Source organism: Lipotes vexillifer, unplaced genomic scaffold (assembly GCF_000442215.2).
Source record: "Lipotes vexillifer unplaced genomic scaffold, Lipotes_vexillifer_v1.1 scaffold231, whole genome shotgun sequence".
In the NCBI taxonomy this organism is placed as follows: Eukaryota; Metazoa; Chordata; class Mammalia; order Artiodactyla; family Lipotidae; genus Lipotes; species Lipotes vexillifer.
The window spans coordinates 1,746,045-1,769,598 of NW_006791822.1; the positions used below are offsets into that span (position 1 = coordinate 1,746,045).

A 23,554-nucleotide genomic window follows, 5' to 3' on the forward strand; every position below is an offset into this window, starting at 1 on the left:
GCTGTCGTTTCCTTCATTTATTTTTCTTTTAATTCTGATCTGATCTTTATGATTTCTTTCGTTCTGCTAACTTTGGGGTTTGTTCGTATTCTTCTTTCTCTAACTGCTTTAGCTGTAAGGTTAGGTTGTTTATTTGAGATGTTTCTTGTTTCTTGAGGTAGGATTGTATTGCTATAAACTTCCCTCTTAGAAATTCTTTCGCAGCATCCCATACATTTTGGGTTGTCGTGTTTTCATTGTCAATTTTTTCTAGGTATTTTTTGATTTCTTCAGTGATCTCTTGGTTATTTAGTAGTGTATTGTTTAGCCTCCATGTGTTTGTATTTTTTACAGAATTTTTTCCTGTAATTGATCTCTATTCTCATAGCATTGTGGTCAGAAAAGATAACTTGATATGATTTCAATATTCTTAAATTTACCTAGTCTTGATTTGTGACCCAAGATATGATGTATCCTGGAGAACGTTCCATGAGAACTTGAGAAGCAAGTGCATTCTGTTGTTATTGGATGGAATATCCTGTTACTATCAATTAAGTCCATCTTGTTTAATGTATTATTTAAAGCTTGTGTTTCCTCATTTATTTTCATTTTGAATGATCTGCCCATTGGTGAAAGTGGGGTGTTAAAGTCCCCTACTATGATTGTGTTACTGTCGATTTCCCCTTTTTTGGCTGTTATCATTTGCCTTATGTATTGAGGTGCTCCTATGTTGGGTTCATAAATATTTACAATTGTTATATCTTCTTCTTGGATTGATCTGTTGACTATTATGTAGTGTCCTTCTTTGTCTCTTGTAATAGTCTTTATTTTAAAGTCTGTTTTGTCTGATAAGAGAATTGCTGCTCCAGCTTTCTTTTGATTTCCATTTGTATGGAATATCTTTTTTCATCCCCTCACTTTCAGTCTGTATGTGTCCCTAGGTCGAAGTGGGTCTCCTATAGACAGCATATATGCAGGTCTTGTTTTTGTATCCATTCAGCTAGTCTGTGTCTTTTGGTTGAAACATTTAATCCATTTACATTTAAGGTAGTTATCGATATGTATGTTCCTATTACCATTTTCTTAATTGTTTTGGGTTTGTTATTGTAGGTTTTTTCCTTCTCTTGTGTTTCCCACTTAGAGTAGTTCCTTTAGCATTTGGTGTAAAGCTGGTTTGGTGGTGCTGAATTCTCGTTGCTTTTGCTTGTCTGTAATGGTTTTAATTTCTCCGTTGGATCTGAATGAGATCCTTGCTGGGTAGAGTAATATTGGTTGTAGGTTTTCTCCTTTCTTCACTTTAAATATGTCCTACCACTTCCTCCTGACTTTCAAAGTTTTTCTTCAAAGATCAGCTCTAACCTTATGGGGATTCCCTTGTATATTATTTGTTTCTTTTCCCTTGCTGCTTGTAATATTTTTTTTTTGTATTTAATTTTTGATAGTTTGATTAGTGTATGTCTTGGCATGTTTCTCCTTGGATTTATCCTGTATGGGACTCTCTACGCTTCCTGGAATTGATTACTTCCTTTCCCATAATAGGGAAGTTTTCAACTATAATCTCTTCAAATATTTTCTCAGTCCCTTTCTTTTTCTCTTCTTCTTCTGGGACCCCTATAATTCAAATGTTGGTGCATTTATTGTCCCAGAGGTCTCTGAGACTGTCCTCAATTCTTTTCATTCTTTTTTCTTTATTCTGCTCTGCATTAGTTATTTTCACTGTTTTATCTTCCAGGTCACTTATCCGTTCTTCTGCCTCAGTCATTCTGCTATTGATTCCTTCTAGAGAATTTTTAATTTCATTTATTGTGTTGTTCATCTTTGTTTGTTTGCTCTTTAGTTCTTATAGGTCCTTGTTAAGTGTTTCTTGCATTTTCTCTATTCTATTTCCAAGATTTTGGATCATCTTTACTGCCATTATTCTGAATTCTTTTTCAGGTAGACTGCCTATTTCCTCTTCATTTGTTTGGTCTGGTGGGTTTTTATCTTGCTTCTTGCTCCTGTATATTTTTCTGTCTTCTCATTTTGCTTAACCTACTGTGTTTGGGGTCTCCTTTTTGCAGGCTGCAGGTTCATAGTTCCCATTGTTTTTGGTGTCTGTTCCCAGTGGCTATGGTTGGTTCAGTGGGTTGTGTAGGCTTCCTGGTGGAGGGGACTGGTGCCTGCGTTCTGGTGGTTGAGGCTGGATCTTGTCTTTCTGGAGGGCAGGACCATGTCCGGTGATGTGTTTTGGGCTGTCTGTGACCTTATTATGATTTTAGGCAGCCTCTCTGCTAATGGGTGGGGTTGTGTTCCTGTCTTGCTAGTTGTTTGGCATAGGGTGTCCAGCACTGTAGCTTGCTGGTCATTGAGTGGAGCTGGCTGTTAGCATTGAGATGGAGATCTCTGGGAGAGCTTTCACCGTTTTATATTACGTGGATCTGGGAGGTCTCTTGTGGACCAGTGCCCTGAACTCGGCTCTTCCACCTCAGAGGCTCAGGCCTCACTCCCGGCCGGAGCACCAAGACCCTGTCAGCCACATGGTGTATAGCACAGGGAACTCTTCTCGGGGCTCCGTGGTGATCTGCTAGTGTTGGTAGGCCTCCTGCAGAGGCAGGGGATGGCTGTGGCTCAACACAGGGACAAGGACACTGGCAGCAGAAGTTCTGGGAGGTACTCCTTGGCATGAGCCCTCCCGGAGTCTGCTATTAGCCCCACCAAAGAGCCTTTAGCCTCTGAAATCTTTTTTAAAAAACAAAGTATCAGTGAAACTGTGATCCCTATAATGTGCAGTATAGTGACAGAACAAATTGACTGATACAAAATCTTTTTAACAGATTCTTAGAATTAGGAGATTTAATTTGGGCTCAAATATTAAAAGGAAAATGGAGCGAGCCTGAATGTTGCTTGTTTCTGAGTGCTGGAATTGCTCAGGGCTCACAGCCTCTCCGCAGGAGGGAAAGCCTCATCCACCTCCCTGAACTGCCCCAGGTGTTGGCCCTGCTGTGCCTGAGCCTTTTCTTGGCAATGCAGGAGAGTTTGTGGTGGCCAGGATCTCATGCAGGAGGAGTGACAGTACATGCCTGCTTTGCTGCTTTAGATTTTTCTGACGGGAAGCTTTCCTTTATCTTGTAGGTGAGCGTCCCTATCAATGCCCTTACTGTGAAAAAGGATTCAGTAAAAATGACGGGCTGAAGATGCACATTCGTACTCACACCAGGGTAAGATTATATTCTCTCTCATTAATATTTATTATAAAATCCATACTTATTTTAAAAAGTTTTAACTTTACCTGAGAAAATAAAGGTGGTATATCCAAAATCATACGTTTATATTTATGATGAACATTTGGGAAAAATTTTTTTAGACACACAATGAAAGAAACAGAAATTGAAACTCCCAAAGTATCCCCATTCTTTGAATTGTGAACCAGTTTTTAGGAGTAATAGGAGTTATAAATGACAAACTACCAAGTAAATAGAATGTAGCATTTTAATACTGAAAAGTATAAGGATGCTGTCTGGCAGAGTATTTGCCAGTAATGCAAATGCCAGCACTTCTTGAACAGAGGTGCACCTGTCAGCATGTGACCATTAATTAATGCATATGAGCAAGTATATTTGCAAGAAAGACATTGAAAATAATTTGAATTATCATGGGAGGTGGCAAACAAGGAAGGACAGCTTCTTGCTTTACAGGGCGTGCCCGGTGCTGTCTTTCATTCTTTTTTTCCGAGGATGCCCTTTGTGCCTCTGCTGTCGGCACCTCTCACTGGACTATTGTCATTCTGTTACTTACGGCTTTTTCAGACTCAAGCATCTGCCTCACATGCTATAAAAATAAATGAGCGGCTCACCTTCCATGCAGCTACATTTCTTACCTCACTGTTCAGTTTAGGACACAATTAGCTACTTTACATGAACTTTCCGCTTGAAAATTTGATGTTGTTTTTAAATAGCTTTTCTTGATTTTGCTCTGTCCCATCTTTTCACTGCACTACCTTTCACACAGCTCTGTTCAGCTTGGTCTTTTAAAAGTGCTTATGTTCTGTATGTAAATGCCATATTTTTTCAAATTTTAAGAGACATGCCTAATCCCCTTAAGAGCAATTCTAATTTAGGCTTCCCCTGGATTTCGCTTTTTACCTGAGCTGTAAAATGAAACTTGAGAGAAAACACATAATAATAATACCTTTCCAGTGTAATAATATGCTAGCTTTCCACTTCAGTTCTGTAGGCCGTAAAAGATAACCTCTGAGGTCCTGTTAAGAAAATACTCCTCTTTGTGGTGGAGGAGAGAGGAGGCTTCTGTGCTCATTAGAGCAAGTCCACATTGCATTTCTCATATGATATAAAATGTCATATTCATAGTATATGGATATTAGGAACTGGAGTAATGGCTAAATATAAAATTCCTTCATAGACCGTAAAGGATTAGACACAAATGTTACTGTTCACAACATGACTTAAATGTACATACTCAAAATATTTATTTCACAGCGAGCCCTATTAAAGAGGTTTAAGTTAGTTTAGTTTAGGAGGTTGTTTTATGTGTGTGCAGTTGTCACAGTAGTGCCAGTAATGTGTGTTAAAGATATCAACCTACAGGCAAAGGAGCCCTGGTTTCTCTTATCAAAACTCATGAGGTTAACCAAACTCTGGTAGTCTATAATTATACATCAGAAGAGGCTGTTCAAATTACTGCAGAGAAAAAATTACCTTTTGTGTTTTCTCAAGAAAGGGTGATAAGATACTTCCAATTCACCTATTTTGGCTTTTACTTTGTTTTAATATAAAGTTTATTAATGAGAATAATACTAATAGTTAAATACAAAGGCCACTAATCACATGCCAGGTACTATATTCTAGAAGTTCACATTTATTAATTCATGTAAGCCTCACAACAACTCATTAATGCATTTAACAATTCACTTAAGCCTCTACGAGGTAGGTTTTATTATGATCTCTTCTTTAAAAATGAGAAACTGAGGCACAAGCAAGTGAGTAGCAGAGTCGAGATTGGAACCCAGGTAGTCTGGCTTCAGAGACCACCCCCTCACCTACTATGCACACACTACATGCCTTTTATTCAATTAATTCAATTAAATATTTTCTCATTCCACTGACTCTGATATACTTTCCTGTATATTTTCAAACTAAGCAAACTGCAGTAATGAACCCAGAAGTTCATTTAAAATTTATTTAAAAGTCTCATGTTCCTTTGAATATTTGGGCCTTGAGTCCAGGATCCCGGAATGCCTCAGGGTGTCCAGGTGCTGGTGGTATCTTTTTAGCAGCTCTCAGGCACTGACTTCACAAAAAGAAAACAAATCCCAGCCGGTGACTAAGGGAACACCAGAGAAGGCCTTGACTAGAAGCCCCAAGATTTTAGACAGAATCCCATACAATTAGTAGAGAGTACTAGCAAAGGAAGAGGGTAAAGAGGTGCAAAGAGGCCTTTGGGGTGTTGCTTCAAACCCTTTTTAAATTTTTCTTTTTCACTCATTATTTATACAGACTGCCTAATTTTTTTTTTTTGATACGTGGACCTCTCCCTGTTGTGGCCTCTCCTGTTGCGGAGCACAGGCTCCGGATGCACAGGCTCAGCGGCCATGGCTCACGGGCCCAGCCGCTCCGCGGCATGTGGGATCTTCCCGGACCAGGGAACGAACCCATGTCCCCTGCGTCGGCAGGCGGACTCTCAACCACTGCGCCACCAGGGAAGCCAGACTGCCTCATTTTGAAATCCTATTTCCTAAGCATTACAGATATTCTTAGCATATCAGTGCAACTTTTCAAAAGTTAGTTAAGGTTATTAGCTAATGCAATCAAATTAACATCAAGAACGAAAGGAGACTTTTTAAAAAGCATTGTAGAGGAACAGTCTCTGAAAGCTTAATATTTTTCCAGTATTATTTGGGTTTGTAAGACTCAATTCAACAGATAACATTACGTTTGGATTGTAACACTTTTCAGTTTCAATCTTTTATTCACCTTACATTTAGTATTTAGATAACTCTAACTCCAGACATTTTTTTTTTGTCCTTATGTCAAAAACTTTTAATTCCATTACAACAACAACTGTATCATTCAGCAGGTTGAGTCTTTGAGAAGTTTTGGTGAGACAACACAAAATTGCACGCCACGCCAGCCCCCCAGATTTGCATTCTGTGAAACCGCACAGACGCCTTAGGGAAGGAACACAAAGTCCTTCACTTTGGGAATTATTTATGGGATCCAGCAAGGGCCCCAAGTGTGGGAGATGATTTTGCTAAAATCTAAATTTTGCTCAAAGGCTAGACAATTGTTAGTCTTTCATGGAGAGGCCAGGACTCAAGGCGAGGGCAGGTAATTTATTCATTTCCTACAATATATTCTCTTTATTTTTGGTTTCCAGCACTTAGGCTATGATGTACTAGATACGTTCTTCTTCATTCATCCTGCTTATATTTCTGGTTTATTATTACTAAATTTGGGAGACTTCTCAGCTTTTTCCCCCCAATATTTCTTTGGTCCCTTTCTACTTCTCTTTTTCTAATAAGGTGCCAGTTACATATGTTGGAATGTTTGATATTGTCCCATAGCTCTTGGTAGTTCTGTTCTGTTTGTCTCTTTGTATCTTTGTGTTTCTAATTTCTCTTGGAGTGTTTTCAGTTTCACTGATTCTTTCCTCTACTGTGCTCAGTCTGCACATTGAAGGATTTCATCTTTGATATCATGTTTTTCATTTCTAATATTTCCATTTGGCTTTTTAAAAATAGCTTCCATGTCTCTGTTGCAGTTGCCCATTTGTTCATGCACGTTGTTCACCTTATCACTGGATTCTTTGACAATATTAATTACAGTTATTTAAATTCTCAGGTAGTTCCACCATCTGGGCCATCTTCCAGTCTCGTTGTGTCCTCTATTCTGTCTCTTGGTAACGGGTTGGGGAAGGATTTGTTTTTTGTGTGTCACACAGAATTTTGATTGAGTGCCTATTATTGCACGTGAAAGAATAGTATAGACTGAGGTAAGTACTATTTATGCCTGGAAGTAGGCACACCTCTTCTTCTGCCAGGCCCTTAATACGAGAGGTTGAGCTAATCCAGTAAGTAGTTATGCTGGCTTTGGGTTATGTTGTTGCTATAGTTACCGTAGGCTTTCATCTCCTCCCCCGGTGGTCTGCCATTTCCATGATCTTCCATGTGGGAGGCCTGGAGGGCCAGGGGGTTCCACAGTAGTTCTGCTCCATCATCAGGTTTTAGCAGACCCTGCATGTCTTTGCCACAGAAGTGGTCTTTGCTTTTGCCTGTCGGCTGGTGCTTGTTACTCAGCACTAGACCTGAGTGGGGTAGGGGGTAGGCTTGGCGAGCTTCAGTGAGGGTGTTGGCCTTGTGAGCAGTTCCTTATCTCTCTCTGTAGGTTCTCTCCTCATCCACCTTCTCGCTTGGGTGATGAAGGAAACAGCTTTGGGGAAGGACTAGGGCCCCTTTAGGGTGGGGTTGGACAGGTGTCTTAGTCTGGACACTGTGGCTTCAACCAAGACTTATAAAACAGCCTCAGTGATAATATTAATTTTCCCGGGACTTTTAGGCTTGGAGATGCTCCAGACGTTAGTTCCAGGACCCCCCCCCCCCCCCCCCCCCTACTTGACCACCCTAAACTATATCTGAGGTATAAACGTCATTTCTTAACTCTTTATATGTAATATCTCAAGTCCATTTTAGTACGTTATACTTAGGAACTATAGATCACCTGAAAATCATGGACCTCAGTTTTATATTGTTAAGACACATTGAGCCAAAACACTCGCTGTCAGTGAGTTAACATAAGTGCTCATAAGTATCCGTTTTGTAAACATTAAGTTCAAAGAAATTGTTTTTTGTAGCCTTTTACCACAGAAAGCTTCATGTCTCGTTTAATCACTTTTGATGTTCAACATGGAAAACACCTGGACCAATTAGAAAGTTATTTCAGAAACCTTGCCTTTGGAACACCAGTTAAAACACCCAATTGGCTTACACAGGTTTCAGGGTTCCAGGATCACAGCTGAGTCTCCAGCCTTGTTTGTAGGAACAACCAGATTAGTTATTAAAAATATTAAAATGGAATTAATTGCCAGTGGTTAAAAGTAATGGCAAGTCTCTTATGTCATTTTATATTTTGTTAATTTTCTTTCATGAAACTTCCTGTCCCTGATCCTTAGGCAGTTCAGATTTTTGGCGGGTTTACAAATGTGTGCACATTGCACTTTCTTTAGACACCTTTTAGTGAGACCCTGGGTCTCCAAGGCCAGACTGGAGTGGGTGTCTTGGACATCAGGCACTTCTGGATTTATCTGGAGGCTTTGGGGTGGTACAGGGTTGTAGCAACTTGTAAAGTATGCAAAAATTCAGACCACAGCATCCAGCTGGTGAATCATGTGGGAGCGAGGTAAGCTTGATGTTGAAGGAAAAAGAAGAGAGTTCATTTCTTATGGGTGAAGAAAGAGCTGCCTAGCTCCAGGAGCGTGGGATAGAGCTTCTCAAGGTAGCCTTGGTTAAGAGCAGAACGAGGTCTTTTAAAGAAGAGAGTCATCTTGGAATCCTCATGAACACATTATGAGGCATGCCTAAAAAACTTAGGCGACAGATGCAGAAGCAAGTCTGCTGAATCAGGTAGCGGGTAGGCGAGTTGATTCCAGAAGTGCTGGAGAGAGAGGGTGGCGTTTGAGCTGAGCTCTGAGGATGGTGGAGGAGGGCATACTGGGCACATGTAACCACATGGACAAAGTGAGAGCAGTACGTACCGACCCAGTTAGGGTGGCCTGTCCCCTGGGACCAAGTCCGAGGATGCACGTTGAAGTCTGACTGCAGCTGAGACAGGCTAGGACCGAGCAGTTGGTCTGAATCCTGGAAACATATCTTGTTTTGAGTGGTGTGTCTTACTTTGAGGGGTGGGTCACATCGTCGGCTCTCTTTTGGAGAGGTTGCTCTGCAGTCATCCTTGAGAGTGAATTGAGGCAGGACTGGAGGCGGGGGCCCCGAGGCAGGCATGCCGGAAGCGGCTGAACGAGACAGAGCATCCACACCAGGCAGCCTTGGGATTTGAAAGTAGGGAACTTGTATGAGAGACACCTTTGAAAGAGTCTCGACAAAGTCTGGGTGTGTCGTACACGTAGGTGGTGAAAAGTAGGAAGGGGGCTGAACCTGAGATCCTAGAAGGGGCACTTTGGGGGATGGGGAGTTCCCACAGACAGGAAGAGTAGGTCGTCGATTTAGAGAGAGCAAGTGGAAGAGGGGAAGGTGTTGCCGGTTCACACCTGAGCAGGCTACGTGTGTGAAGAACATGCTCAGCTATTTCTGTTTTTATATCTATAGGTAAGAGGAAGAGATTTTTAAAAATTCAATAATTTTTAAGTTTATTACAATTTTAGAGAAAACTGAATTTTTTTAATTTTTGGTTTTCTAAAACTTCATCAGCTTTTGTGATGTAGGGACAAGAGGATCTGGCTCATTGCCATTATTTGAAAACATCTTTAATTTCGTTTTGGAATTAATAAATCTTTTATTGTTTCTAGAACCCACATATTGCTTGGGGGATTTTGTATGGCCTGCAAATGAATCGTTTAAGATAAATGGCTTTAAGATACCATTTTATTTTCTTTGGCTCAGAAAACATACCTGCATGAAATGGAACATGCTTATTCTATCGCAGTAAGCTCCCTTTTCTCTGTAAAAGGGAAAATCAGACCATTTGAAAAATAACTTTCTCTCCAGGGACTGACATCGTCCTTTTCGCCCTTTCTTTCCCCTTTTTCTCTGTGGAAATTCTTCCTGATGGCCATCAACCCCGTTGGCAGAATGCCTCCCCTTCTTACTCTCTGTGCAGCTCTGCTCTTGAGTTAGTCACCTCTCTTAAAATCACCAGCAAAGAACGTTTTCAGCTTCTTGATTAGGAGTACTGTTTCGGCATGCCAAATGATGGTCCTAAAAGTAGGACTTTGGATCCAGGCATTCTAGGATCTGAGGAGTGGTTCCCTGAATTTCGCTAGGTTTTGAGAGTAGGAGGTGAAAACTTAAAGTAAGTTGGATCTCATACGCTTGACAAATTTATTGGGTAGGTACATTATCCTATAGGAAAATAGACAAAAGTCTTAACGTGGAATGAAATTCTGTTTCACTGTATTTAGGCTTATAAGAGTAGAGTTCCACTGATGTGTGGAATTGAACTGGGCCTAGGCATCAAGTGTGATTTTTCTGCAGAGTTTTTTTTTTAATAGTGCTTACATTTTCATTGAGTATTTTTGTGCCTAACTTGATTTTTAGAAGGAAAAATAAAAGCTGGGACTATCCATCTAAAGCATAATGTGCATTAGTTGGAATAATGGTGTGGTAAGGTAGCCTCCGAGACGGTTGCCCACAGTTTCTTCCCTCCCCATATACATGTGCTGCTCTTTACGTTGACAGGTAGAGCCTAACTTCCCTTCCTTTGAATCTGGGTTGGCCACAATGACTTGCTTGACTAATAGAATGCAGCAGAGGTGATATTCTAGGACTTCTGAGACTAGGTAGTAAGAAACCTTGCGGTTTTTGCCTACATCTCTTGGAACCAACCACCATACTGTGAGGACCCGAGGTCACGTGGAGACGCCACAGAAAGGTGCTCCGCAAACAGCCGACAGGAACTGCCAGCCATGGGAGTAAAGCCATTTTGGAAACCTAGGTGACTTCAGCTGCACCCAACTGACCGCAACTTCAAGAAAGATTCTAAGAGAGAACTTTGCCTGTGTAACAGTCAATCCACAAACCCAGTCACTCCCACAAAAAAAATACCCCCCCGTCAGTCCATAAAACCATAAGAAATAATAGCTTGTTTTAGGCCACTTAAGTTCTGAGGTGGCTTATTATGCAGCAGTAGATAACTGGACAAGGGCTAAATATTACATAATGCTGAATAAGTACAATTTTAATTGTGAAATATGCTTCTATATTTTAAGGTCATTGACATTTCTGGACAAAGTGTTAAAATGAGCACTTGCAGAGGTTAGCTGTTGTATCACAATATCATCATTTAGCAATGGGAGCCATGTTTTGTAATTGGAAAAATATAATTCTTAAAATTCAGTTTAAAAAGTGATACAGTTCAGAAAGGCATACACTGTTCTGAAAAAGGATTTGAGAGACCTAGAAACATGAACTGTAAGGCTCTCATGATACTTACGTGCTATTTAATTCATAGATCCAAAGTCTGGTGGCAAGTTTGCTTTATGTAACCCTGAAATATGTATAAGTGAGCTAAATTAAGAGGTTTATTTTCATTTAATAGGGCTTATAATTGGTGTGGCAGTGGGATGGCTGAAGTGATGACACCCATTGCCATTATAACATTTTCTCTTCCATACTTTTTAGAAAGGTAAATGGACAACCAAAGAGTCTAAAACTAGGTTATCTATCAGTATTACAAGAAGGAATGATCCCTGTTTCAGGGCCTCTGGTGTGTAATTCTTGCCTTTGGGGCTAGGGTCTGGCAAACTTGATTAAGGGTGGTCTCCGTTCAGAGGTAATGATCATGAGTAGACTGTTACTTGCATCATTTCCTGTTTAGGACTTTCTGTTTGATTTGGCTACTTTCTGATTGCAGCTGTTTAAAATACACAAACCTCTGGTTTTGAATTTAACAAATTGACTGTTATAATTTGTTTATATGTTTATATGCTTCTCCTTTCTAGACCTTCACTTTCATGTGGACAGGAATTTTACACCTCTTTTTCCTCAGCATCTGTGTGTGCCTGACGCCTAGTGGGTTATCGAATTTTTTGAATGGATGCAGTTAAATTATATCAACAATAAACTATATTAAATTTACCAAATTAACTCAGCAAATATATAGGTAAATAATATATATGAATTCATTCATTCATTTACTCGACAAATATTTATTAAATGACTACAGCATGCTGTAAACTGAGACTATAGCAATGAACAGATTAGACATTGTCCCTACCCTCAGTGGAGCTTGAAGTCTGTTTATCGTAATAAGAGTAATTCTTACTTAATCTGCAATGCCTTCTCATACTCAGAAGGTCTGAGAAGACAAGAGTGTCTTCAGCAGATATTTGTGATGTGTCCATCATGTGCCAGAAACTGCTGTGTCACAGGCCCTGTGTGTGTCCATCAGGAAAGATGAACGCTAAAAACGTTATTTTAAGTAATAAATAAAATTAAGTGTGCGAAGTGGTGGAGAGGGAAATACTGGGTCCCAGGTGTGTAAGCAGGCACTAAGCCTGGTCCTGAGATCCTGGCATCTTTGGTGTGGCGCTTTCCTGCCTCACGGCAGTCCTCCTTCATTATGTTGGTTTTCTTCTGTTACATGTGCATCTCCACATTTGCTCACATTACAGTGAGTAAAAGCCAGTTCTCTCTGTCTAGGCAGGAATGGGCCCCTGTATACCTTTTGCTCTGTGCTTGATGTACCTTGTTTGTGTATACTGGGCCCACTTTCCCCTGCCTGCTTTCTTGGACTGTTCTTGTCATCTGGCTTTAAAGACTTTGTTCTGAGAGGTCTGTCTGCCGAAGAGGGAAGCTGGAGGTCTGTGGTCCTTTGACGGAGCCATTCCCACCCTTTTCATCTGCCCTGACACACCTGAGGAAGCAGAGGAAGCTCAGGTGGGCTGTGCACCTCAGGCCATAGTGTGGGCTACGTACAGTGCTTCAGGCTCCAGCCTGAGCCCCTGCTGCTTTTTGCTCACTGAAGACAGCATCTGGTATGGACATGAATGATCACATTATTAGGGGATAACATTAAAATTCATCTCAATTGTAGAAAAGGAAGTAGATCATTTGTAAACTGTAGTACTTTATTATTAATAAGAAATCACTTTACCACTCTCTATAGTGTATCACTGTACCAAGGCTTTGAGGTTGTGCCAGTTGATCTAAAGATTGTCCCTTTTAGAGCCGAGGATGCAGGATAATTCATTTATTCTGCAACTCTTTATTAAGCCTACTGTGTGCCAGGACTGTACTGGGTCCCTGGGATAACATGGTTGACTGTCTAGTACAAGGTGCCTAGGAGTTTCAGGTCCTTTCACGTGATGGATCGTGGTATATAGAGGGTGTCATAAGAAAAGAGGCTTCCAGCGTGAGCAGAGGACAGATGATGAAGGTTCTCTGGATGTTCGATGAAAGTATTTAGAATTTACCCTCAGGGCTGTTGAGAAGTCCGGAAAGGTCAGGGCCTCAGAGTTTTGGCTTTTTCAGGCCCTTCTAAGTACTTTGTTTATAGCTGATTACCGGCCAGTACCAGCCCTGCTCTGACTGTCAGGTGCCCTTGGTCTTATATGTTCGAGGTCTCTGTTCCATGGTCATGGTTCCTGGGACTCTGCTTAGCCTGCTGATCCCTTTTGACTACTTTGCCCAGGGAGTTTTGGGCAGGGACAGGGGGGTGCTTCCAGGCAAGCCATCCCTGGAGAAACACTAAAAGCCTTTTCCAGTGACCTTTCTCGAGTCTACGTTCGGTCTTCCTTTTTTCCCACTGCTTTAGAGTAAGGAGTAAAACATCTGCCTAAAATCAAATGACTCTACTACCCATCCCCCCCCCCCAAAACCTGACAGGAGAGCTGTTTTCAGCATTTTAAGTGATCCACTCTTTTCTGCTCCAGTAGGGTAAAGTAACACAAATACATATATCACATGAGTGCCTTTTTTCCCCCATCTGTCACATAACCAACCCTGAGGGACTATTAACACAGCTAGGATCAACGTGATATTTTAACTGAGGTATTGGTGAGGCTTTGAGTTCATTATCATTTGAGCTTATGGGTAATGTAAAATTCAGGCAGAATTTCATTTGAAGGGATTATTATTTTTTTAATAAATTTATTTGTTTTTATGTTTAGCTGTGTTGGGTCTTTGTTGCTGCGCACGGGCTTTCTCTAGTTGTGGCAGGCGGGGGCTACTCTTCGTTGCAGTGCACGGGCTTCTCATTGCAGTGGCTTCTCTTGCAGTGGCGGAGCACAGGCTCTAGGCACGCGGGCTTCAGTAGTTGTGGCATGTGGGCTCAGTAGTTGTGGCTCGCGGGCTCTAGAGCACAGGCTCAGTAGTTGTGGTGCACGGGCTTCGTTGCTCCATGGCATGTGGGATCTTCCCAGATCAGGGCTCGAACCTGTGTCCCCTGCATTGGCAGGCGGGGTCTTAACCACTGAGCCACCAGGGAAGCCCTGAAGGGATTATTTATGGAATATGTGGTTAACTGATTTATAATGCTGTTATCCTGAACAGTAGGAATAAAATCAGTTCCCTGCGTTTTAAGTTGCAAAGACTTACGATGACATATGGCCTTTCTTAATTATCTCATATAATGTCTTAAAAATTGAAAACAAAAGAATTTATCTTAGAGCACTCTATGACAGTTTCTATTTAACTTTTCTTAACAATGACTTCAAACAGTTGTTGCATAGAGAACTTCTAATTAAATAAGAAATTTTTGACAGATGTGGTATGTTTCATATTGTAACTCTTAAGATTTAGAAGAGCATACATTTAGTCTCAGTTGCCCTTTTAAGTTATGTGCTGTATATTCAAGGAAGGGCTAAGACAAAGGGTTAGCTCTTAAGTATTCTGGGGGAAAAGATGATCAGCTAGAGCATAAGAAGCCCCATGAGAGAAGTATTCCAAGGGTGTTATAAACACACGGAGGAGGAGTACCTGCTTCACCAGGGGAGAAGGGTACGGGCAGGGAGAGGTGTCAGGAGAAACGTCGATGAGAGTTTAGTCTGCAGGACTAGAAAGCTCACTCACGAAGACTCCATGGAATGAAAAAAAAAGGCAGAGCAACAGAAGATCCTCCGAAAGGAAACCAAGAAGGAGCAGCCAGAGAGGCTGAAGGAGAACCAGAGGAAAAGAGGTGACACCAGAGCTCCAGGAGAGGAAGAGATTTAGCATTTCAGGGAGAAATCACATGTCCTATCTTCCCCTTGGAGTTCCATGACCTATAAGCATACTGCAGGTTGGAAAGTCCAGCGATAAAGATATTTCATATATTGTTTGTTTAACCTAGCATTTACCAAGATAATTTGAGCAGAGTCAATGAGTGTGTGTGTGTGTGTGTGTGTGTGTGTGTGTGTGTGTGTTACATCTCATGGAGGGTTGTGTTCTACAAAACACTATTTAGGAAATCTTGGTCTAATTCATCCCATGATTGGCTGCCACAGTAATACTTACAAAGGTCATCTTCGATGTGTCTCAGTTACTAAAGAAAACAAAAATGAAAACAAACCGACAGTGGCTCCTCATTGCCTATAGACTGGCACCCAGACTGGCCTGAGGTGCCCTGTGCCCTCCTGGCCATGGCGCCCCCTGCCCTTTGTCCAGCCCCACTTTCCTTGAGTACACAGACACACAGTATTGAGAGCATGTCCTTCCCCCTCAGCTCACCATGTTTTTCTGCATCTGCTTCAGTATTTCTTGAGGGTACAAATAAAATAATCCTGTCCTCTGGCCTCTCCCCGCTTCCTGTGGAGATCTTAGCTCTCCTTAAAACTCCTGATCAGGCATCAGTTTCTCCACAGCCTTCCCTGCCACCCCTGCCATGGACATACTTTACTGATACATTAATTATACTATATTAAATCAGTTTTTTTCACTTTCATGTCATAGTTTTCCTTTTCTTCTTTTTTCCTTAGCGCTCAGTTCATTTATTCATTCAGTAATTCAGCAATGTAACTGTATGTCTTTTAATTTTCTACTTACCTTTATTGGTGTTTATATATCTTTTCTGTAAAAAGGGAAACTTTCTAAATAGTAGGAACTCATTAGATACTTGTTGAGCTGATCATTACGTGTCAGTTAATCATAAGTGTAAGTCATGGGGCTTTAAGTCAGTGGCGTTTTAGTCCAACTGTCTCTTCCTCTCCCCTGGCACCCACGGTGGAAACCCGACACGTTGGCTAAGGGCTCCTGGATCCTCCTGAACTGTGCCTGGGAGGGCTGGGCTGGGGCAGAGTGCTGTCAGAGAATGTCATCTCTGTAATAATAATGCAGTTGTTTCAGGGATGTCTGCTGAACTCCTTCATGAACTCGGTATATCAATAAGGGGTGTATGTAGAGCAGTTTGCAGATTTAGCTAAAATAAAACTCTATAAATATTTAGCATTTAAGCTGATGGCTGCTTTGCCAGCACTGTATTATCTTTGGACTTCAATAACATACTTCAAGAGTTAAAGGAAAGTACATACTGTCAGAAATGTGTAAAGAGAATTTTTCTTTGTTTTTAGGATAGACAGTATACAATTAATTTGTAAAAGAAATGAGGCCATTAGTTTTAGAAAAGTAATATATTTCTATACTATTTTCTATTTCTATTTTCTATACTATTTTCTATTTCTATTTTCTCTCTGAAAGAGAATTTTATATTCATCTTGCACTCTATTCAGGGAGTTTTAATTACTAAAGTATCATAAGAATCTTGAAATAAAGGACTGTCTATTTATATGAAGTTCCCATTAATGGAGTTCAAGAACAGTGCCATATTGAGGCTCGTACATAATTTCCTTTCTTTATAAAATCACCTCATTTATATTGTCATGGTTTGTGTGCCTTTTTCAATTTTGAATTACATTATTCATAAGCATATTTTGATAATACATAGAAGAAAGCAGGTTGATATAATACATAAAATACCCTCATTGAATTCCTATTATGGGCTAAGCATTATGATAAGCAAAATCCTATGAAATAGGTATGGTATCTCATGTTACAAATGTGGGAAGTGAGGCTTGAGAGATTAGGTAGCTCGTCCAGAGTCATACGACTAATAGTGGGCAGCACGAAGATTGGAACTCAGATCTCTTTATTGCTAAAGACCTTATTCTTTTTTTTTTTTTTTCTTGCGTTATGCGGGCCTCTCACTGTCGTGGCCTCTCCCATTTGCGGAGCACAGGCTCCGGACGCGCAGGCTCAGTGGCCATGGCTCACGGGCCCAGCCGCTCCGCGGCATGTGGGATCTTCCCGAAACGGGGCACGAACCCGCGTCTCCTGCATCGGCAGGCGGACTCTCAAGCACTGCGCCACCAGGGAAGCCCCAGACCTTATTCTTTATTACTACGTATATAGCTACCAAGATGTTCTAAAGGATTATGTTCCATATTCCATGAACCAGTCTTTTACGAAAATTCTAAGAATAGTGGTGTTGACTTCTCCAGTTCAGAAAAAACTCATGGCTGCTCCTAAGTCCACTGGCCTCCTCCCCTCCCAGCCCCCCTTGCAAGGTCCCCAGGATTCCTGCTATAGTGTCTTGCTGGAGAATGCTCCACGATGACTGTCACAAAGGCACCCCTCATAGGAAATTATTCAACAGTACCAGTATGACCTCTATAGGCGTTTTCCCTTCACTTGCATTTTAAACTGTTTTCAGGAAAATATTGTTAATATTTTGAAAGCCACCAGGGAGAGATATTTCACGTGCCTCGTAATCCATTTAAATAAGTGAAATTTCAGTGTAGGGAGATTTACTCCTCACGTCTTATGTAAATCCCTCATGTTGCAGTCTCTCTGCATCATTGGAAATTAAAACAGCATTTTCAATGTCAGAACCTTTCAGATCTTTGAAGATGGCTATTTTAGGTATAATATTTTTCCAGGAAGATACATCTCAGCCAAGAACGACTCACAAGGTCACATAGCAAGTTGATAACAAGATCAGCGGTCAGGACATGTGAACTGTGGCTTTGGAGGACCCGTCAGGCTGGTCAGTCATGCTGCTTTCATCTCCAGGAGGTTATGAATATTTTTTAAATGCTTTGATTTCAGTATTTAGGATAGAAGTCTATTGTTTTTGATTCAATTTAAATTATCATGTGGATGTTCCCTTTTTCTCCCTAAAAGAAGCTTTATTCTTTGATGTTTTTCACTCTAAAAGAGGCAGTTAGTGGTTCTAAGAACATATCGTTTACAATTTACATATCATTTACCATATTTATGTTAAAGTGAAAACCTGCTTATCCTGAGAAACATTGAGGCTCTGGCTATCTCCTTTTTCACTTTCCCAAGACTGAGTCCTTATGCTCTGTATAAATCATGGTTCATTAGAGAGAAAATCACCTCCTTGTGGGGTCCTAGATGCATAGCTTCTAGGTGGGCTTTTGCTCCACTGCTTTTGAGGACTATTTGGATGTGCTACTTTAACATTTTTTTATTGAACATTTTAACATTAATTTAAACATGTAAAATTCCATTCTTTACCTTCAATTCTCATCTCATTTTTAGTTCTGTTCTCAATTGCAAATTATTTTTTGTCACAGATTTGGCTATTTTCCAGTCAAATCTTATTTCTTGTGTCTGTCTTCTATTTAGTTGATCTCCTTGTTATGGGAAATCTGTCTAATGTGGGTGCTTCCCTTTCTTGAGCCCTCAGTTCTTCTAGGAAGTATTTAAGTACAAATATTAGAAGGTTAATGCCATGCCTGTAATGCAACACTGAGCGGAGTATGTATGTGGTGGTGGATCTTGCTTGGTGAGAAAGTGAAAGAGGAATTTGTACAAAAGAAGTGACTCTACCAAGTTCTATGAGATCATGTCCTTGCAAAATGAAAGCAGGCATTAACTCAAAGAAAAACACCAATTGGTCTTTTTCATTTTTTTTTTTTTTTGCGGTACGCGGGCCTCTCACTGTTGTGGCCTCTCCCGTCGCGGAGCACAGGCTTCGGACGCGCAGGCTCAGAGGCCATGGCTCAAGGGCCCAGCCTCTCCACGGCATGTGGAATCTTCCCGGACTGGGGCACGAACCCGTGTCCCCTGCATCGGCAGGCGGACTCTCAACCACTGCGCCACCAGGGAAGCCCGGTCTTTTTCATTTTTATGAATATTTGGACATTATTAAATGTGACTCAGTGTTCTCTGAAATCATTATTGTATGGAAACAGGATCAGAAAGAATATATCTATTTATATTTAACATTACATGTGATATAAATATATAATTACATAATTGTATAATATATAACTTATCCATAAAAATATAAATTATACATAATTTTTATAATTTTATAAATACATAAAAATAAATATAGGGTATTTATAATTTTAGAAATCTATAAGATATCTAAAAATATATCGTATTTTTTCAATTTAGGTTCCTCTATAATTATATGCTCAAGATTGTAAATAGAAATAACAGGAACCAGAATTGAGAGAAGTTTCTCAAGTACAGTTTTGTCACTAAATGTTATTTATATGTTAATGTTTATAGTATAAGATTGTAAAGACATATCAGACAAATGGATTGTGTTCCTAAGTTTTCTTTTGTAGAACTCTGATTTATAGTGATAATGGTGGTGCTGACTGCCTGTGGCCTTGATGCTGGATTGTAACAGATGCGTAGTGTAGATTACTGGTTTGAGATTTGGTGTTCTGGAAATCATGAAGCAGGAGGAATGGGCAAGAGGCTTTGGGGACTGGTAATCAGATCTGAAACCTTTGACTCCAGGGTCAGTGGCTGAGCTAGGGCAAGTTGTGAGTGACATAAACCACTCGTCCGAGGACTGATCCTTATAATGATGGAAAACCGATGGTCTGAGGTTCCTCAGTGGTACTTTCAGAGTATAAAGTACTTTCTGCCTCAGCAAAAAGTGAAGACATTTGAGAACCTTCTTAAGCTTTAGCACTACCCTTGAGGCTCTGAGTGCCTGGCCGCTGAGCCCTAAAGCCTATGGTACTGGACTTGACCCAGGTCTCAAATATCCCAGAGTATTCATACCAGAGGCAGGCTGGATCCCAGCCCCAAAACTCAGCACATCAGTGGGGGAAATTCTAGAGGTTTTCCCAGGACTAGTCTCAGTAAGCATTACAGTGTATTAATTTGAATTCCACTTAACTCAAACTTTTGTTATTACCATATACATCATATCTATATGTATACATATCATGTATCTATACACATATACATATACCTTTCTTATGCATGTAGTTTGCTGTTGCAGCTACTCCTTGTATTCAGTGAATGAACATATTTGTTTCACTGTGCCAGTATAAGTTAAAATGAACATTTTGCTAGAATGGATGTGCCTGACTGCTTTGGATCTTATATGTGTATATTTGGCTTTGTAGAGGCAACAGAAGTGAAGGAACTAAAATTAACGTGTGTTTTTAGACATGCAAGCAGTGTACCAAGTCATTGCCAAAAAAATGACATTCCATCTACGCTACAGTCTTCAACATGCGGGACAGTTTATCACCAAGTAATATATGACTGAATGCCTGAATTTTGAATTTTTTAAATTCTGTTTATATTTCCCCATTGGCAGGACATAAGTGAGTTCTCCAACATCTGTTGTTTTAAGAGCTGAGATGTTTGTTCCTTCTTACGCAATACGGGGCTTAGAGCCCCAGGGATCTACTCTACTACCCATCCCCAGCCTCATTTTTGTGTCTTGGGATGACCAGTTATGTTTTCGTCCCTTTCTGAAAAGAGGTCTTTGGAGATTGGTTGTGTACTTTATTTGCTAGGAAAGAAACACATGCACTCACTGAACTCCCCCTGAGCATGTGGACCTCATTGTGGCCTAGGTCCTTTCTGTGCAAACTAAGAATTATGTTAACTGACTCTTCTGCCAAGTGTGTTATTTATGTTGATTTGACTTAGACAATATCTGGCTACTGTAGAAAAACCATTGCCACCGCACTACAAGAGAGAGAACAGATTTCTAAGAAATTGGACTGGCAATTCTTTTCTTACATGTCAGTATATTCTGAAGGGACTGGAATCTCTAAATCAAGAGGTAAATGTAAAGAATTAAATCGGTAAAACAAGATCAATATGCAAAAGAATGGCTCAGAATTGAGATCTGTGATTCCTTCAGGTTCCTTGTGTTTTGGAATTTAGTAAAAACAAGGAAATGGCCTCAATTAAGTCTTTTCTTTTACCTAATATATTCGGAGAGAATGATCTGGACAATTTCTGAGTAACAGTTCATCTCTGTCAAAATGTTCTTCCTTTAACAAAACAATAAAACAAAAACCACCTTCTTGAGGGAAGAGCATTTTGTTTGGCCAGAGCAAAAACTTGGCACTTCACCCTGAAGCACTGCTTTTCTTCTTCCTTGTGCCTCCTTGTGCCTCCAGTACCCTTAACTTACGCCCGCTGGGATGGAAGCCACTCTTCTTGGTGGGTGTCATCAGTACTTTTCCTGGTAGCTGCGTTCGTCCTGCCAATGAGAGTGTAGACTGTGGCTCTTTATACATGGGATGAGAGAACAGGAGAGAGGATGAGGGGGAGTTAGGCAGGGCTTGTGTTAGCAGTCTCTTTCCTGTTTAGTCTGTTGCTCTCTCAAGTGATGGCTGAGCGAATGTACAGGGACGATGCGTATAGTTGCCTAGATGGTATCTAAGTGGGACATTACAATGGGCTGTTATTCCTAAATGCAGGTGGTGCTGGTTAATAGAGAAACCAACTTGGCATTATCTTGCTCTTTGCCCCACAGTGAGGGTTTTCCTGGAATGTGGGACTTGTAGGGCTAAAACCAGGCTAATCAGGGGTAAATGGGGACAGCTGGTCATTCTAGTCATGGTTCTTGAGATCACTTACTGAGAAGGCCCTTCACAAGGAACATACTGAACCTAAAACAATCAGAAGCTACTATTAGTTACAAAGTTCACCACTACTACCAAAAAAAAGCAGAATCTGATTTGTTACAGGCTACTGTTGATGAATGTAGGTTATTAATTTTAGGGGTAGGAATGGTATTTTGCAGAAGCTATGAAGTATACATCAGCCTGCTGGAGTCTGTGTAGTAGCACCAGAGATGACAAAAAGTTTTCCCCCAAAAAACCCTCACCCATTTGTAAAAGAAGATTGAGCTCAAATTTACTCACTGAACAAAACTATATCAGATGAAAAGGGTAAAGAGTGGAGATGCTAATTTTATGAATTTCTTCCTTTTTTAACATTTTAGGCTGACCTACTTTTTGTCAAAACATTATGGCTTGAGCACATTCAGATAAAGCAAGATCTCTGCCAGGACAACTATGGAATTCTCACCTGTGCAAATAGACAGGCTGTTTTTTCCAGCATCTTTGAGGTTTGAAAGGGGCAGCTTTATGCTACTAGCTCCTTGCCATCTGTGCAGGGTGTTGATTCAGAGATGTAATTTCTATTGATGATCTGATTTCCTCTGACTTCTGCCCACTCCTTGCTGGGTTTGTTTCACCCATTGACGTGAACTTGGCTGAAATGACTGCTCTGTTGGCTATTGAAATGGGTGAATTAGTTGCATGTGTGATAGCACCTTTCTGCTGTGTTCTTATTATTTTCAAAATTGTGTAAAGGGATAAGTATGTTATTCCTTTAGAATTAGATACCTTTTTCTAAGGCTCTGCATTTATGTAATTCCTTTCTTCTAGAGACCTCTGAATAAACTTTATGGTTTTTATTCAAGATGGATTACACTTGCCACCATCACATATATCAGAAAGCATGCTTGTTATTTTTGGAAGTAGGCAAGTTGAATTAAATCAGTTCTCTGTGGACTGATTGGATCTGCCTCTTAAATGTAGTCTGTGACTGTATTGAGTTCTCATTCACATCATTCTCTGTACCCCTATGTTATGCCCCCTAAATCGACAGGGATATCTGGTAGGTGCTGAATACCACATTTCAAGTTGTGTAGCCACAAAAGCTCAGGTTGATGGACAAGTACACCTCAACTCGGTCTACTCCATCTGCCCTGTCTTTGCTTTGCCGACCTGTTGGAATCTTCTTGAGGATAAAGACCGCATTTTAAACCTTGTTGTGTTTCCCACAGTTCCTAACACAATGTCTTGCTCAATATGCATGGGGACTTTTGCTGATAAATTCACCCTCAATTACATCATCATCTAATCATGGGAATTGTCTTGATTGCTGTCAGCTCAAGCAAATAGCTTGTAAATAGAGCTTGAAACATTTAAATTAATTGGTTTGTAAGCTTAAAATACTAGTTCAAATGTAGGAAAGGACCTTTTGAGAGGAAATGGTGAATATTGTTCTTCCTAAATTTGCCTTTGGTGTTGGATTACTGTGTCTGAGACTCTACATTTCTTAGGAACATTGGTAAATAGAGATCCCTGGAACATGCAAAAACAGAATTAGGCTGTCTTAGACTTGTAAGACTTACTTTGATTTTCAGTAGCAAATTTTGGGGATACAAACAAACAAAAATGTTGAAGACAATATGTGACAAACGAGGAAGGCAGTTGCGTTACCAGCCTGTGCTCTCATAACTGACAATTTGTTTCTCATAATTGGCTTCCATTTGGATTGTTATTTAAAACTCAGCATTTTTGCGTTGGACATTGTATTTATGTCTTGTCTGTGTGTGTATATGTATTATATATATCCCCTATATTTTTATCATATTTATTTCTCTTCTATTTCTTTCCTTTTTTTTGCATTATAATTTGCATATAATCTTAAAGTTTACTTTATAATTTTTAAGATGGTGAACATAAGTTTTTCCTTATTATAAAATTTTCCTGTTCATACGATTAGTCTTCTTTTACATGATTTTTGAGGGAAAAAAAGCTAAATAGTTATTATGCAGAGAGTTTCCCTTTAGATAATTTAAACAATAACACTCTTTCACTTAACCAGCTTTCCTTTTCTTCT

The 23,554-nt window shown here is 40.2% G+C and overlaps 1 protein-coding gene across 1 annotated transcript in view; it reads left to right on the forward strand.

Annotated features, from left to right (window-relative positions):
• The window catches only part of PRDM5 (PR/SET domain 5), a 201,615-nt gene that overhangs the window by 151,782 nt on the left and 26,279 nt on the right, over positions 1–23,554 (forward strand). The window contains exon 14 of the mRNA XM_007464843.1: positions 3,091–3,176. Within this exon, the coding sequence (XP_007464905.1) occupies positions 3,091–3,176 (86 nt within the window). The remainder of the gene's footprint in view (positions 1–3,090; positions 3,177–23,554) is intronic.